We start from the raw sequence: 17,597 nt of genomic DNA, 5'->3' as shown, positions 1-17,597 counted from the left end.
ACCCTAGTGAGGATTAAGCGGTGTATCGATAATGGATGGATGGATAACAACTAGCCATTGTGTGGAGTAGTTTTACTGTATAGCAGGCGAGCTGGTGTGCTTGAGCTGCAGTGAGAGGGGAGGAACTTAATGGTACATTAAAACTTCTAAATAGGTAGTTTTCGAACACATAGTGAGTTTTAAGTGGTTTAATCAATGGTGGTAGAGAGACTTTGGTTTGTAGCCTACTCTACAGACATGGCCAGTGGCAGAATGTACATACCTTTCCTCAAGTACCATGCCTGAATATACACTAGAGATACTTGTATTTCCTATATTTACATGCTCCTTATACTTCTGCTCTGCTACCATTTCAGTTGGCTAATATATTTCTACTCCATATATTTTACTGGTAGAGGTACAGTTAGACACTACGTAAAGGATTAGGATTTAACATATAGATAAAAGCTTTTCAATGGTTTACAGTGTTGTTGGTATTATCTTCACCCTCTATGTTGTTATGATGAGTAGTGGCGGTTTTTAGCGTCCTTGTGATGAGGCCACATTCTGATGTGAGTCATAAAGACAATGTCAGAATTAGTGAATATCTTCTTTGTATGGTGCCATTTTGTGCAGAAATACATTGATTTCCACTCTGGCGTTAAGTTACTTCTTTAGTAAGAAATGTCAGCACTTCTTCTACATCAGGAGATGGCAGAAAGAACAAGTATAACATGCAATAAAAGGACCCCATCCGGATTCAAACCACTGATGTCTGCGGTGACACTTTAACAGGCTTTAACTGCAGAATCAAAACCAAGTCCGTAAAACCCACATACAGCCCCAAAACCAATGTTCAGACACACAAATGTACAGAACATACAGTGTGACGGGACAGCAGCCAAAACACATATAAGGTTGGCTATATCTAAACCAAGTGTACTGGATATATTGTACAAAGTGCTTTTCTGGTTGGTAACTATATATAAAAGGATTCCAGGAGTGCCATAAATACTTTATGCAGTTGTGTGAGAAGAGAAAATTCTGTACTTAAGCAAAAACAGCAGCACCACAGAGAAATGAAACCCTCCAGTCCTGCAGTGAAATTTCAATTAAGTAAACAAATATTAGCAGAACAAAATATACACGTGCCCAAAGCCTAAGTACTGAACACGTAATGAATATCACTTCAAAGTGTTGAATTATGAATGATTTCATGTGTACACCACCAAATTACCTGGTGGAATGTGAAGGGCTCAATATGTCTAGAAGGATAATAAAGCAGAAAAAATATATTTGTGACAGGTACAGTCATGTGTTTTCAGATATTCATCTAAGCTTTACATTTGTGAAATTTTAGACCTAACATGACAAAAGAAGCAGCAGTTAATACAGCTTTCATTATATTTTTTCTTATTGTCACAGCCTGGGCTTAATACTGTTGTGAACATTACCATACTAATGTTTATCATTTTCACCTTCCTAGTTTAGCATGCTAGTACGCTAAAATATGCAAATTAAACACAAAGTCATGTACATTTTTTTGCATGTGTAGTCAGAAATGACAGTTTGGGGCACTTTTACATTTTCAGTTGTAGATGATGATGAATGAAGAGTTGGAAAAAAAAAAGACATTCTTCCCGACAGCCAGCAGAGGGCGACTCCTTCGGTTGCAAAAAGAAGTCCGACTGTATAGAAGTCTATTAGAAAATGACCCAACTTCTCACTCGATTTCTTACCTCTGTGAACATTTGTCTAATGAGTTTATAGTCTCAATCACTGGTTTCAAGGTTCCTTCAATACAGCATGATGTTCATTTTGCAAATTATGGTTCCATTTAGAGGAAGACAGGTGATAAAGCAGGTATGGTTTAACGTGGGGCTGCCGTGTTTCGTAAAAGCAAGATCATGATTTCCAATTGCCAAACTTGAGGCTTCAAAACAGCTGCCTATAAACCAGTAGGTGATGTCCCGGTGGCCATCTTTTATATGCAGTCTATGAAGTTAATCAAAGTTTCAAGAGATATAAATTTGTGCACTAAATTTAATATCAGTCATTCCTTTAGTTGTCATGACATTTGACTTAAAACCTCAAAAGTTACTTCCTGCTGCGAGATAAAAAAAATAAAAAAAAGTCAAGGGATTATCAGTCTTTAGGATTCATCTTCTGGGGAATCTATCCAGTTGCTGAGATATTTATATATATAAGTCTGGACAAAAGGGATGAACTAATGGCTGCCACCATCCCCAGAAGTCACTAACAAGCAGCTACTTCTCTGTCCTCTTTAACTCTGTTCTCCTTCAGCTAGGTGTTGTGGCTTGTTTGGTTTGGTGCTAAGTGTCCAAGAGCTGACATGTAAAATTATTAGTTAATGTAAGTTCATTGGATAAAATTAAATTAATTAGTGACTCTGTGTCTTCCCCGCTTCACCAGGTGAACATCTAAGGATGTGTCCTCAGGGCCCGACCTGCTGCACCAGCACCATGGAAGAGAAACTGGCCGGTCTGAGCGCCCAAGAGATAGAGGGACTGATCAGAGAGGCCGGCAGATCGCTGCAGGCTGGCTTCAACGCTCTCCACAGGAGCTTCGACAGTAAGTAGGGTGTGTGTGCGTGTGTGTGTGTCTATGAGACACTCATTACTGGCTGAGCTCAACAGCAAGTCTTCAGTAGTGAGCCCAGAGGAGTGTGACATTTGTATGTTGTGTGTTTGTGTTTGGTACAAGCTTTGGCTTCTGCTCAGTGCTTAATATTATGGCTTCAATAGCGATGGTGAGTGTGTGTGTGTGTGTGTGTGTGTGTTTGCGTGTGAATGTACGCAAGTGGGTGTGTGTGTGTCCTGTGCATCAAGGGGACCCCTGACTGGGTGTTATAATGAGAGCAGAGTCAGCCAGACACAATGAAACGTGATAAGCCGATCCCCTGATCTCGGGGGGGACACATGCACACACACACACACACACACTGGTCTACCTTAAAACACACACACGCACACACACACGCACACACGCACACAAACAGAGGGGTGTCCCCCGGGGCAGGGACTGGTTCAGCTAATGAGCAGTTGACCCACTGAGGAGCCGAGTCTGCAGATCACTGCACATCAGAGAACGAGTGGGATGGAGGGAGGAAGAAGAGTGAGAAGTGCCACCGCTAACAACAGGGAAACAGACAAATGCAGCAAGGGAGAAACATGTCATTAGTGCTGAGAAGAAAGAGTGAATCAAAATAAAAAAAAAAAGAAAGAACAGAAGACAAACAGAGGGAAGGAGGAGGGCTGGTCGGAGGAAGAGGAGGACAGTATTATTAGTGTGAAGGCAGCAGGCCACCTCAGTAGCAGTAATGTGGCCGTCCATCTGGTTGTGGTTAGAGCAGCCTGGCACTGGTCCACAGCCTTTGAAGCACGAGGGAAAAGCCCAGACCAGTATACTGCAGAGACAGCTCGCTGACTCCCTCATTCTCTCCGTTTGACCTCCCTCACTTTGTATCCATCTGGCTGCAGAGCAGATTTCAAAGGAACCTTTAACAATGTTAAAAAAAAATTTAATTAATTAGCTGGGCTGTAAAGAGAGTTAATCAGCACTATGGCTGTAAAACTACACTCTCCAGTAAAAGTCTACAGTTTATTCAAAATGGTATGATTACACAAATGGCTTTTCTTCATCAGCTTGACAACAAATAAATCTATATGGCAACGCTGAAATGCCATTCAACTCCACATATGCGAGCTGGACATTTATTGTAATGTAATGTGGAAAAAGTGGCTCACAGTGACAAACTCACAGAGATTCATCGCCAACTCGGACCCAAGACAGCAGGCACACAAAGTTGTTAAGCAGCTGGTGAACATAGCAGCTGCTAGAAAGCCATTTATACTCCTCAGATGCTGGTGGAGACCAAAACGGAACCAAAAGTAAAGTGAGTGCAAGGCTTAAATTCATCAGGCCCCTAGAAAGACAGAGTTGATGCTAGTGTTGCTGTGTGAGTGCTGCATGTATGAAGAGGCTGTCAGCTGAACTCTATAGAGCTACAGCCATGAATCGATTTGTCAATCAATCAGCTGATCACCTACTATTCTGATAATCGAATAATTGGTTTAGTGATTTTTCAAGAAAGTCCATCTTCTTAAATTTGAAAAAATTCTCTTTTTTCCCCCTCTTCCGTGACGGTTCATTAAATATCTACAAATATTATATCTTATAAATAGAATATCTTAGGCTTTTCACTGTTTTCGAACATTTCATAGACGAAACAACTTGATTAATTGAGAAAATAATCAATGAAAATAATCTTAATTGCAGCCCTAGCACTGTATATCATCTTCACAAGCCATGATACTGTATGTCATGCATGGATGTGATCTTTGCCTCCAAGTGGTCTAATTCAAGTCATTATAATTTACCAAAAGTAAGAATTGTAATTCTGTTCCTCCAACTCTTCCTTGCTCTCCCTGCCTCTCTCCTCCAGCCTATTTCACGGAGCTGCATGCTCGCTCTGAGCGCTCCCTGCAGGAGGCGCTGTCTCCGCTCGGTCCCCTGTACTCCCAGAACACCCGTCTGTATGGAGATCTGTACGCCGACCTGCGTCAGTACTATCGGGGCTCCGCCCTCAACCTGGACGAGAACCTGTCAGACTTCTGGTCCCGCCTGTTGGAGCGAACGTTTAAAGCATCGGCCCCCACAGATGTAAGTAGAAACAGCCTCACACTGAACGTCAAACTTGTACGGGGGGAAAGGGTGCCTCAGTACAACAAAAATCAGAGCACTGATTGGATCAGTGCAGCGGGACGGGGGCGGAGTGGCTCGTTTGAGATAAAAATGGTTAAATTATACTGAGTCATACCAAAATTTGGACAAGATGGAAATGTCGGATATTTTAATAGACACAGTTGGAGGATTTTGTGAGCTCGTCCTGCTGATCCTCTCAGCTCCTGCTTCTGTTGTGATTCATAAAAAAGACACACTGTGACAAGCTGATAAAAAAAACTGCACTTGCACAATGTTCTTAAATCTATTATTACTCTGATTTGCATTTATCTGATGGAGGTGAAAAGTATTTTGTCTGGTTTTTGATAGCATGCTTGCTAACACGTTGTGTCCTCTCCGCGTGTCGTCTCTGTCTGACAGGTCACCCTATCAGAGGACTACCTTGAATGTGTTGCCAAGCAACAGGAGACGCTGCGGCCATTTGGAGAGGTCCCTCGGGACATGAAGGCGAAGGTGATCCGGGCCTTTGTCACAGCCAGGTCGTTTGTCCAGGGGCTGTTAGTCAGCGCAGAGGTGGTCAGGAAGGTCTCACAGGTGAGTGTGTGTGTTGTGTTCATTATGTTGTGAGGACAGGAGGCTGTTGACACTGTCACATTCGGGGACCAACAGTAGGTTCACATCACATGCATTATTAAATCTTTGGGTTAAGCAAGCAGTGGCTAGAATAAGACTCTGTGAAGTAAATGTGAGTCCAATAATGTCCTCTGAAGTGATGGAAACACCATTCTGTGTGTGTGTGTGTGTGTGTGTGTGTGTGTGTGTGTGTGCGTGCGCGCCTGCTGGGCAGAGTCCCAGGAAAGCAGATATGATGGCTGCATGGTCGTCACACCCTAACTGTCAGAGAAAATGTCTCCACCCTACAAATGAGAAACACAAAGATCATCAGAAATGGAGTGTCAGAGTCTGCCATCAGAACAAAGCTCTCATTTGGAGGGATGACAGCGCTTTTGTCAAATTATGGGTGTGATGATGTTTTTTCAGCTCTTGGTGCAGCTTTTTTTTTCCAAACTCTTAGAGATGCGATGTCTCTCTGAGTTCTGTTCTTCTAGCCTTTCTTGTTGTGAAAACCCTATTTTTAAAGGTTCACTTAGCTTTATTTATTTATTTTTTTCACGTTTCTGTCTTCGTTCATGTCCTTTAAGTAAGCTCAGTTTACATAAGCTAAGCCCCAAATCTTCAAGTTAAAGGACCATAACAGTGATTTTGCCATTTTGCAAGATATTCTGCATTGTTTTGAAAAGAATAAATGTGTTTTCCTTCACAGTTTCTGGTTTCCCGTAGCTCTGATTCATTTCTGACTGATAGAGGGATCTGAGCACATTCTTGAAACTTGCTTCAGTTGTGTAATCCACCAGTGAATTTTTATCAAAGCTACGTTATCCTGATGAGCGCAGACTTTTGAAATCAGTCAAACCACAATAACAAACAACAGTGAAGTAAGAGTGACACAAATTAATGCAGACCTGATGTTGACAGTTATGGATTCCCCGACTCAAGCAAGTTTCAAGTCTCTTGAGTGAGTTTCATGTTGCACAGAAATCAATGCGTCAAGGTTTTATAGGAAAATGCATCCAAATGTATAAAACTGCAAAGCATGCAGTTGAAAATGCTCAGAAAAAAAATGTTTAAATTTAAAGTTGTTAAAGCACTGTTGTGGTCCTTTAACTCCCAGCTGTCACTTCTGAAAACACCTTGGGTTTGCAGTGTCCCTATACCTGACCTGTTGGTGGTAAAATAGCTCTGGTGTGGAACCGGACACCTTTCATGACTTGCACTCATAATCAGAAGCTGAAGGTGTAACAGAAACCATGTACTGTATAAAAAGTGACAAAGGAGGCCATCACTGCGCTCTCTTCAGACTGAGTCCCCTATAATGTTGCAACACTGCCATCTACTGTCATTCTCTGATGGCAAGGAGACAGAAAAACACTAAACAGCAGACAGAGCAACATTTTAAACCGTAAAGAACACATTAACGCCCTCCTTTCACCACTGAAATCTGACTTTTATGATGTCGTCCATCCCGGGCAGGTTTCTTTGAGTCCAGAGTGCATGAAGGCCCTGATGAAGCTGGTTTACTGCCCTCACTGTCGTGGTCTGGCCTCCGTCAAACCCTGCTCCGGCTACTGTGCCAACGTCATGAAGGGCTGCCTGGCCAACCAAGCCGACCTGGATCCCGAGTGGCAAAACCTCATAGGTGAGTCACATGAAGAACTTACTGAAGTCAAGCCTGAAGTAATCCGTCAGTCCATGTGACTTTTAGAAGTATCATGTATCTTACAATCTTACGTGAGAGCGCTACAACAGTTGAAAAGATCAAAAAACACCTTGTACCTAGTGTAGGTTTTCATTAATGTTTATTATATTTTCAAAAAGACACTTGTAGTTTTCACCATCAACTGCTGTGTTTCCATACAAAGCACAGTTCACGCTCTGCTGAAGTGTGACTGTCTGTTCTGTGTTCAGACACGATGATCCAGGTGGCGTCCAGCTTCAGCACGGAGCCCAGCCTCGATGTGGTTCTCTCCTCCATCCCTGCTCGAATCTATGAGGCTGTGCACTTCCTGCAGGAAAACATGGACACGTTCACAGCGAAGGTATAACAGCTCACTCTGTCTTATCGTTCATTCTGACTGCGTACAAACTCCCAGACCACTTTCCCCGCAGGCTTCTTATCTCCACTCATGCTTATGTCTGCAGTCGTGTATCCAAATTATTAATCAGTTTGTGGGTTGATTTTCATGATCAGATCAGAGATCATTAAGAAATATGCAACGTCATCCACTGACAGAAGTAGAATGTTAATTATTGCACAATAGATAGAAGGCAACGGTCTGCTCTCGTGGTGTTAGCCTCAACCTCGGTTTATTGGTTGCCCAGACACATTTCTGACAAGGTTGGACTGAATTGTTGAGATGCAAAGCTCCAGTGATTTGCTACATGTTATGATCTGTCTGCTCCTTTAATACCTGCCACTGTAAACTATATCAATGCAAAAAGAATCCGGTTGGGCAACTTATAGGAACTCAATCACAGGCACAGTTCAAAATACTGGTCTATGGCGACATCTAGTGGATGTCTTAGTTCTCACACATCCAAACGAAGCAGTGAATGTGTTGAACGTGATGACTCAAAATCTATCTTTGTCCAGCAACGAGAGCTCATTAAATGGACGTGTGTGCTTTGTATTTGTTTATGTGTGTAGGTGTACCAGACTTGTGGAACTCCAGGTGAACCAGGAACAGGAAGTCCCACAGTTCACGAGCCGAGGAGGAAGAGCGGCTCTCTGACCGCATCAGAGTACAAACCCTCCCCAACCGCTGGACTCAGACTGGAAATGCAGGTTTGTACATCTGCAGTCAGTCATAGGATTTGCTTTGATGTGATTTTAAATGATTTTAGCGTACAGTTCCATTTCTCTGGGGACTTTAGTATAGTTAGTATAGTTAATATATGTAGTAAATATGTGTGTATAAAAAATTGTAGAATTTAATGGAAAATTCTGAAAGTGTCTTGTTGTGTTTGCATCACTTTATGTTATTTAGAGTGAGACGTCTCTCCAGGTTGCCATCGCATGTATACATTGTATATGAGAATGCACTGTGCTGTTTATGTGTATTAAACAGGATTAGGACTTGTTTAAGTGATTTATCCAAACTGCAGCATATGACAAAAAAAAACAAAAAAAACCCATCTGTCTTTGGTCCCAGGTATCAGATCTGTCCAGTAAGCTGAGGGAGATGCGTCAGTACTGGATCCAGCTTCCTGTGGCCATTTGTAGCAAGCTGGTAGCAGGAGCCAACAGTCAGGATAAATGCTGGAATGGCATTACCAAAGCCAGGTGAGAGAGAAATCACGAACACTGTGCACCACTTCTTTAACCCATGGAGCCAGACTTTGCGTCCAATTTACATCCATCTTCTTGGCTGATTGCTCTCAAAGTATGCATTGCAGTGACGGATGGTGCATATCAAGTTTAACTGTGTGACTTGACCTTTCCAACAATCCTAGTCGCTTGTCTGTGTGATGAAGTGTCCAAGAGAAAAAAGAAATTTACATCAAATTTAATCATAGTTGCGCACCCATCTCCACAACCATTACTCTTGTTTGAATCACTCATTTATTAGGGTCCGGGCATTACAGTGCATAGGACCCTGTTGGAACTGCTACGTCATTATTTCTTTGTCACAAAGAAACGTGTTTCTCAGGTCCTAAACGTACTCGAAAACTCACAAAATTTGGCACACACATCAGACCCGGTGAAAAATTGTATAATTGGGGGGAAATATACACCTCAATAGAAAAATGGCTCCACAGCGCCACCTAGAAAATTTCAACAGAGTCCCATCAGAAGCATGTCTGACCTAGACCTACATAATTTGGTAGGTATATGGAGGAGGTCAGGATGAACAAAAAAAGTCAGTGACAGCCATACCCTAAACCCAAGAGGAAGTCCGCCATTTTGGATTGTTTGTTTGTCCAATCTGAGCAAACTCCTCCTAGCGGGTAAGTCACAGAGCGCTGAAACGTGAGTAGCATGTAGAATATGCCTTGAAGGTAAAATGTTATCAAAATCATCTGCAAAGGTCAAAGGGCGTGGCCACGGCGGCCCTCTGATGTTTGATCCTCGCCATAAAAGAGGAAGTTCTGTATAACTACCCTGTACAATCTGCCTCAAACTTTACATATTTGATCAGACTGCTGTCCTGATCACATCCATATGCCAAAATCCATTCACAGTCATAGCGCCACCTGTTGGTAACAGGCTGTTTGAGGCATTACACTTACTTGTGCCATTGCTCCAAGCTTTGTGATATCATTCCTAAAATTGGTCAGCTAAGTCTTTCCACATTGTTGATGCTACAGCGTGAAGCTTTTGTGTTTTCAAGCAACGGCGTTGCCATGGCGACGCATAGTTGCTATGACACGGAAAGGATTTTTTTGACAGCTTTGGAATGCTCATAAACTCCCCAAAACTGACATACGAGTCACTATCGGCTCAATCACAGACAGGGTGTGCCTGTTTGGCAAAATGGCTCCATAGTGCCCCCTGCAGCAATTTAACGCAGGACATTTAACCAATGTTTACAAAATTTGGTAGGCATATGTAACACATCAGGACGCACAATAAAGCCTCTTGGACCCATACTGTAAACTCAACAGGAAGTCCGCAATTTTTTGTGATTTTTTGCCATTTTCAAAATCTATCTCCTCCTTGGTGTTAACTCCTACACACCTCAAATTTGGCCAGCGCATACAACAGGGCTTGGTGATCAAAAGTTATCAAAACGCTCTGCAAAAGTCTGAGGACGTGGCAATGGTGGCCTTCTGAATTTTTTTCCCCTGGAAATTTAATGAATCATCCAGCACCGTCCTGGACAAACACCCTCAACCTCAAACGCATTTATTTCCGTCCCTCTGACATGCGCTGGGCCTCCAACTTACTCTGTCTTCACGCTGTTGGACTGAATGAAGCAGCAGGAAGGAATCCACCTTCCACTGACGTTAAGAGTCGCAGTGGCCATTCAATGCAGTACGCCTTCTTAGTTGGTGGCTTTCAAATCACAAGTCATTTGCTAAATTGCAGCATGTGAGTGTTCAATCAGAAGCAATCAGTTGAACCATTTTCACAAATAACATTGTGACGGAGCGACGCCGTCACTAGCCGAAGTTAACGGGCCGGCATGCTGACGTGGCACACACACACACAGGACACACACATACGCACACCCATTTACAAACGTTACCATAACCTGCACACACACCTCATCCTATTTCACTTCCTGCTGTTAGTATCGTGACCAAGGGTGCACACTTGCAGCGATACTCTCTCTCTCTCATCCACACATACACTCACGCACACTCGCACTCACCATCCGTTGCAGTGGTGGGCAGCTGGCTGGTATGCGCCAACATGGTGACAGGCAAACCCTGGCGATACCATCAGCCGGCTTAAATGGTATGGGCCTGCGCAGTTTGCCAGTCACATGACACGCATCATTTTATTATTTTTCCTTTAAAGGTTATTGCTGGGATTGATGATGGGTTATTGTGGGAAACCCTACCCCTGTCCACTGACTAAGAATTTTGTGTTTCCCATCGCAGGGGTGAACTGGGGTGAAACTGTTTGTGTACAATAGAAAACCATTTTTATAGAATTTTTGTATTTTTGCCTGTAAAAGGGTACGCCCAGTGGGAGAGGCTTGGCCTTTAAAACCGAGGGCTCTGGGCCTGATTGAGGTGTGGGAGTCGTTGGAGTTTGGAGTCGGAGTTGGAGGTATTGACAGTGTTGGTCTGAATTTTTTTGAAAGCTGGCGTTAAAGGAGAACTGGTGTGTATATAGTCCTGTAGATTTGTATATAGATTTGTATATTTTTTACAATTGGGTTTTTGCTTTTTTTTGGCACTTTGCAAATTTTCTATTTCACTGCTGCACTTTGGAGAGGCCTGAAAATAAATTTAAACACCACAGCTGACGACTACGCCATTGTTTTCTCCCAGTTTGGGAAAGTTGTTGGGTGAACCCCGCGACAAACATATTAAAGGCCAAGAATCCTATGAAAAGAGAAGCAAAGATCCTTTTGTGCACACTCTAAAAGGTAATACCTATGCTTACTGGAGTCACATTAGTGTACTTCACTGATTTCTCATTGTCCTTTTCATTTACCTCATGGACTGTGAGTACATAGTCATTTTTCCTTTAAGAGTTATAAAACAAAGTATACTGGACTGGACTTGTAATGTTCTGTTCCTGGACTGAACACAGAGCTCAGCAGTGCACATGTAGAGAAGTACAGGAGAAGTTTCCAGAAGCTTTACGTGGCGGCTGTGGCTCAGGTGGTAGAGCAGGTCGGTCAATGATCGGAAGGTTGGCGGTTTGATTCCGCCCTGTAACCTGTGTCATGGTGGTTGTGTCTTTGGGCCGCAAGTGGTCCGATCTGCCTCAAAGTTGACACGATGCTTTAATTTTCATTCCATAGATATTAATTTATCTTTGCAATTATACGTTAATATCACAAAACAAGAAAGAGTGAAACTCATGTTATAAAGACAGATCAAACTTCTCCAAAGTAATTTCCATGTTATTTATTCATCTGTTTTCACACTCCTGCTTCTCAGTTGCACAAGTCTGTATCATTTCGTGCTTATGTTAAAAAACGACACAACAGGAGTTTCCCTCTCTGGTGATACCGTGTTTGTCTGTATGACGAAGAGTAATCCAGTTTTTAATAATCTCCAACATCAGACAGACATTACATCCTGCTTTGCATGAAAAAAATCAGCACAAAATAATTCATGTTCTTTTTGGTGCAATGATGCAAACGTTGTGGTCAAAAGACGAGCTCAGGTCATCTGTCGGTTAAGTAGGCAGTGGTGGTCATAGGCTCTGGGCGGCCCTTTGGGGTCCCGTTGTTTGGAGGTTGAGGACAAACCTGGTTTAACACCTCTGCAACTCGACTACTGTACGTGACACTTATTTCCACTGGGCACTAAAATGCTCAGTCATACAGTATCTCACCTTTATCGTTCTGATGTTACCAGATTCCAGACATTCTCCTCAACACAATTTTAAAAAAAAATATCTGTACTGCAAGTGTTTTCTATCGAAATACATGTTTAAGCCACAGCTGTTTCGTAACAGGAAATATTGTCCTTTAACATTAAGGCTAATATAAAAAAATCTGCAGATATTTTCTTATCAAATGGTGGATGATATGGATAGCCTAGACTCCTCTGAAAAAAACAAGATACTGCGTGTAAGGCCAGACCTCATTATGACCAAGATAAGAGTTTAAAAGTAAAGGTAGTGAAATTACCCTAAAAATATCCGGGGGCCTGTGAGATTAAAAACGGATCTAATGCTCTGCATGTTTCTTCTGCATAATTGAATCCCATTTCTATTAAGACTAGCTCGAGATATGATCAGCATTGACATGTTTTTGGGATTTGTAGTGCCTTTGCTAAAGGCATTGCTTAATGCCTCCGTAGTTGCCTTTAGAGAAGTTCACAGTCTATTTCATCTGATTACAATCTTTAAAGCCTCTGAACCCTCTACCGAGGCCTCTCAATAACAAGAGCAGAGAGTTTAAAGGAAGTTAGATGAGGTTGCTGCTACCGAGTGTAACACTCCTAACAGCTAGTCTGTCTTCCACCTATAAAATCGAAGTTGTAGTGTTGAATAAAACACTTTCAAGGTCTGAAATCTGTGCAGCACAACTTTTTATTCATGCAGTGCACAAACAAGATTCACTCCAAAGTGGAAGCTCTTGTCCTTTAGCACTTAAAAGCTAAGTGAGGCTGAAAACGAAGGGAATAGCTTTGATAAAGTTGCAGTAATACCGCCTTTCCTTCTTCTTGTTGAAAGCCATTTGTAGCAATTGTGTCCAAACAAAGAGGCAACAAGCTATGTCTTCTGTGACAAACTGTACCAAATGGAAATTTATTCCCCGGTGTTGATGTTTCTTCCACATGCAGCAATTTGAAACCCTGAAACCTGAAATTCACATCCTGCAACACGAGCATTCGTGGTCACACAAACACACACCGCTGTGCGTTCCTCTGCCTCCTTCAGTCCATGTGTAAATGGATCATAGAACAATCTGATGCCTTGTTGATATGTATACGCTATCCAGCCACACTCCGTACATTCAGAGCACACACACACACACACACACACACACACACACACCACTCTATCTTTAAAGTGGTTGGAACACAGCCAAGTGATGAGATACATCCTGAGCAGAAATATATGACAGTCAAAAGGCATGAAATATAAATGTGTGTGTGTGTGTGTGTGTGTGTGTGTGTGTTTCTGTGTGTGTCTGAATAATGTGAGAGAGGCAATGAAATATAGATGAATCGCTGACGGTGTGTGACAGATTAGGAAGTATGAAATTTGTGTGTGTCAGTGGGGCAGAGTGAATTATTGCTGTGATAAATTGTTTGGAGCTCCACAGTGACACCTAGTGGATTTCATGAGCACTGACTAAACGTCACACACACACACACACACACACACAAGTCCAACTGAATTCATCATTCTTCATTCATGGTGTGGAATTTTAATAGGGTTCTTTACATTTTTAAGTAGTTTTAGGAACATAAATCTTGCTCAAAATAAACTGACTTGAAGCTAAAGTCTGTTTTTTTTTTTTTGGTGTTTGAGATTAAGATTAACGTCTGGCCAATAAGTCATCAAGGGGAGTGTATCATGACACAATGATGACATGTTACTACTTTACGAAATTTTGTGCCCAGATTAAACAAAAACGTTCTAAAAAATTGTTTGCAATTTAGTCTGTTATTACCTTTTGCATAATAAGATTATTGTACGTGGAATTTGGCAAATCTTTTACATTTATTGTGATAGAACATTTTAATTGCCCTTAGATATATGTAGATTATGTAATGATACTTTTATGAATAAAACTTTATTGTATCGACAGAAAGAAATAAAGCAAAAACGAAAGCTTGTCTTAACCTAAATGCCACCGATTTCACTCTCTGAAATCATTTTATCCGACTTTGCACCGAGCTACAAGAGGCTTCTTTTTTTTTTTTTAATGTGCAGCAGTGCTACCCAATACTTGTAATGTGCCTCAGGTAATGACTTGTTCGATGTAGGAGTATTTTGAAAGACGTAAGCTCACCGGACTGCTATTCTCTATTCTAGCATAACACACTCAAATCTCCAAACTGTGCTTTTGAGTTGCATTGTGGGTAAGGTGGTTGGCTGGTTTTGACACGCAAGAAGAAAGCATTGACAGTGCATCCATCAGAGGGTTAACTGGTGGATTTAAGCTAATGCGACATAATGCACCTAGTCAGCGATGATCCTCACAAGTGTAGAAGTGCAATCATGGTTGTATTATGTGCTTATGTGTGTAGCGCTGTAAACACAAAATGCCACACCTATTGCTTAATACTCTTACCCACTCTCATCTTTCCATGTAATCCACATTGTACTCGTTTGTTAACGAAACTACCATAAAGGTCAGCGACCACCAACCAGAGATGGATATTTCACAGCCAATTAAACTTGAGTTTAACGGATGTGGTGCACATGATTTAATCCTCACATGTACACCCGTATAATCATGTAACTGTCATGAATGACCATATGTCAGTGATAAATTATGACTTAAGCCTTTACCATAATGATTCTTCCCCTGTTGCTTCTCTCCTCCAATCAGGTACCTTCCAGAGGTGATGGGTGACGGTTTGGCCAATCAGATCAACAACCCAGAGGTAGAGCTCGACATCACAAAGCCAGACATGACCATCCGGCAGCAGATCATGCAGCTCAAAATTATGAGCAACAGGCTGAAAAATGCACTGGACGGCAACGACGTGGACTTCCAGGATGCAAGTGGGTTCATTTTGAATGTTTGTAGCATAGAACGTACATTCCAATGATAATATTTTAGATATTAGACATCACTACAAAACTGACCAGCGTGCATTGTCCATTACACACATCACTATATGAAGCAATTTAATGTTGTAACTCCATTAAAGCTGATAACAGCTGGGATTTGAAGACAGAATACTCCCCAAAAATGACTTAGTTAAGGCATTCATTCCATTCATGAGGGGTTGCTTGGACCAAATCTTGCAAGAAGGTTGAAAAACAAATCTGTTTCACATGATTGAAAATAAAGTATTCAACAGTTTCCCATTAACAGTATGTTTTCCGTCTCTGATAACCCCCCAGGTGACGACATCAGCGGCTCAGGAAGCGGGATGTGCGTAGGCGGTCAGTGTCCTCGGAGCAGACCGGGATTGTACGCCTACGCGCCAGACAACAACCAGGTCCGAGGCACGGCCACGCCTCACACCGGCCTCCACGGCCTCCTACTGCTGCTCCCCCTGATCGTCCTGCTGCTCCAGCGATGATGGACCGCCGCTGCCTCCAGTCAGACTCTGAAGTCTGGAGCAGGGCCGAACCACGTGAAGGACAAACGGGAGTTCGGTTGGGGGAAGATTGGAACGTAACTTTTGCCAAAAAAATTAAAACAGACATTTTGGGGGAATGAGTGGACATTTTCCTTTGACTGTGAGGAGCAAAAACAGACTATATTCTTTATTTTGCTGAGTTTAAATATGTCTTAGTTTGAGTGTGATTTAATTTGTTGAGCTGGTTTCAGTGGATTAATTGGATGAGGACGGCTGAAGGAAGACAAGAATGGTGACTGATGAGGACGAAGAAGGCTCTTGGGATGAAGATAATGATTTTGCTCCAGTGTCCAGTCAAGAGGCTGCAGATCTCTGTAAAAAAAAAAAAAAAGTTTGGTGTCCCAAAATGTGGCGCGTTCAGCGACCCTTTTTTTTATTTTATTTTATTTTATAACTTGACTTGAGGTTGTTTACCTTTACAAACATTGTGTACGCTGTAAATGTTTGTGTACATTAGCTTCAAGACTGGCACCATACTGAGCCGTGAATGTACAGTATAATACTCTATTGGCAATGAATCCCCCCCCCCCCCCTCCCATAATCTGTGATGTAGTCGTCCAGATGTCTTGGTGTGTGTTGGCATTAACAGAAACATTCAGTAGGATTTGTTTGAAATATTGCAGATAAATTATCACACTCCCCAAACGTATGAGATGTTGTGATTGCGAGATTTTACCTCACTTTTAACTGTATACGCGACCATTTCAAAAGAAAAAGGAAAAGGACCACTTTTTTAGCATCACCTTTGTAAAGACGTAAGCAGCCTCATCGACAACTCCTACGAAACAAGCACACGCAAGCAGTTTACTTAAGTTCTGTTCTGAAGACAGAAACTTGCACATTTTTCTGACACATCCGGTTTGCAGTAACCACAAGCAGTCCCCACAGAGAACATGTCGTGACACAGTAAAGCCAGAGAGGACTACCTGATGAATGCACACCTGTGTTGAGTAGCTGACAGTGGCTGATGCATAGTCGGTCAAACCAAAGCTTATTACACTGTACACTTTTTGACAGCAGACGTTGCCCAAAGTACATCGAACACAACTCTTTCACCTGGTTTTGTACTGCATCATGTTTAAAAAAAAATAATTCACCACTAAGTAAACAAAGGTCCTCAGTTCCTGAAACGTTTTTGTACATACAGGATATTTGCAGAGTACTGTCTACATTAGCCTGGTAAAAGATCATTTACTTGGCATGCCTTTCTTTCAGTCTGCACTTCTATACTGGTACATATAGGATTTCTGTTTCTCGCAAATGTGTTACATACACACACACACATGCATTTATACAATCTGGGGCTGTGTATCGAGCTGGTTTTTATTCATCTGTGTATTTAATCACACATTTCATTCATTAAACTCTGTTTGATTGTAGCAGTGGATTTTTGCCATGGACAGCTTGATTTGATTATTGTTGATTGAAGTCTGTTAAAATAAACATAGAATACAACAGAAGTGAGTACACACCATGTGCAATATCACCTAAATGCCAAATTATTCAGTTGTATCGCACACATACATTAAATATACAGGCCCCACAGTAAGAACAGTAAGAACAATAGTCAGTCCACAGCAAAGAAGATTAACAAGATTGTAATCTTCTTTGCTGTGATTCAAATCTTTTGTTTTTGTTTTTTTTTCCCCAGTATTTTGTATGTTCATGTTTATTTTTCTCAATGTTGAGAAATGGCCAAATTTCTGAAGAGCTGTATCTTTCTCCTTGTACCCCCCCGAAGGTGTCCTATTAGGTTCGAGTCCGATGACATTTTTGGCCAGGTTATAGTTTTGAGGGGTTTTTTCTTCAAAAACTTTTTTGGCATTGTGCTTTGGATCAAGCAAGGTGGACCAGTTGGTAGCACTGTTGCCTCGCAGCAAGAAGGTTGCCGGTTC

General features: G+C 41.9%; 1 protein-coding gene across 1 annotated transcript in view; it reads left to right on the top strand.

Annotated features, from left to right (window-relative positions):
- gpc1a (glypican 1a) overlaps window positions 1–17,159 on the top strand; it is a 49,028-nt gene extending 31,869 nt beyond the window's left edge. Inside the window, exons 2-10 of the mRNA XM_008299697.1 lie at window positions 2,413–2,571; window positions 4,445–4,662; window positions 5,104–5,277; window positions 6,775–6,940; window positions 7,210–7,340; window positions 7,949–8,086; window positions 8,454–8,584; window positions 14,940–15,115; window positions 15,461–17,159. Coding sequence (XP_008297919.1) covers window positions 2,413–2,571; window positions 4,445–4,662; window positions 5,104–5,277; window positions 6,775–6,940; window positions 7,210–7,340; window positions 7,949–8,086; window positions 8,454–8,584; window positions 14,940–15,115; window positions 15,461–15,642 — 1,475 coding nt within the window. The 3' untranslated portion in view covers window positions 15,643–17,159. The remainder of the gene's footprint in view (window positions 1–2,412; window positions 2,572–4,444; window positions 4,663–5,103; window positions 5,278–6,774; window positions 6,941–7,209; window positions 7,341–7,948; window positions 8,087–8,453; window positions 8,585–14,939; window positions 15,116–15,460) is intronic.
- The last annotated feature ends 438 nt before the right edge of the window (window positions 17,160–17,597 follow it).

This window comes from Stegastes partitus, unplaced genomic scaffold (genome assembly GCF_000690725.1).
Source record: "Stegastes partitus isolate 25-593 unplaced genomic scaffold, Stegastes_partitus-1.0.2 Scaffold31, whole genome shotgun sequence".
NCBI lineage: Eukaryota > Metazoa > Chordata > Actinopteri > Pomacentridae > Stegastes > Stegastes partitus.
The sequence above is the reverse complement of the archived record's forward strand: the minus strand, read 5'-3'. Positions and strand labels throughout refer to the sequence as shown.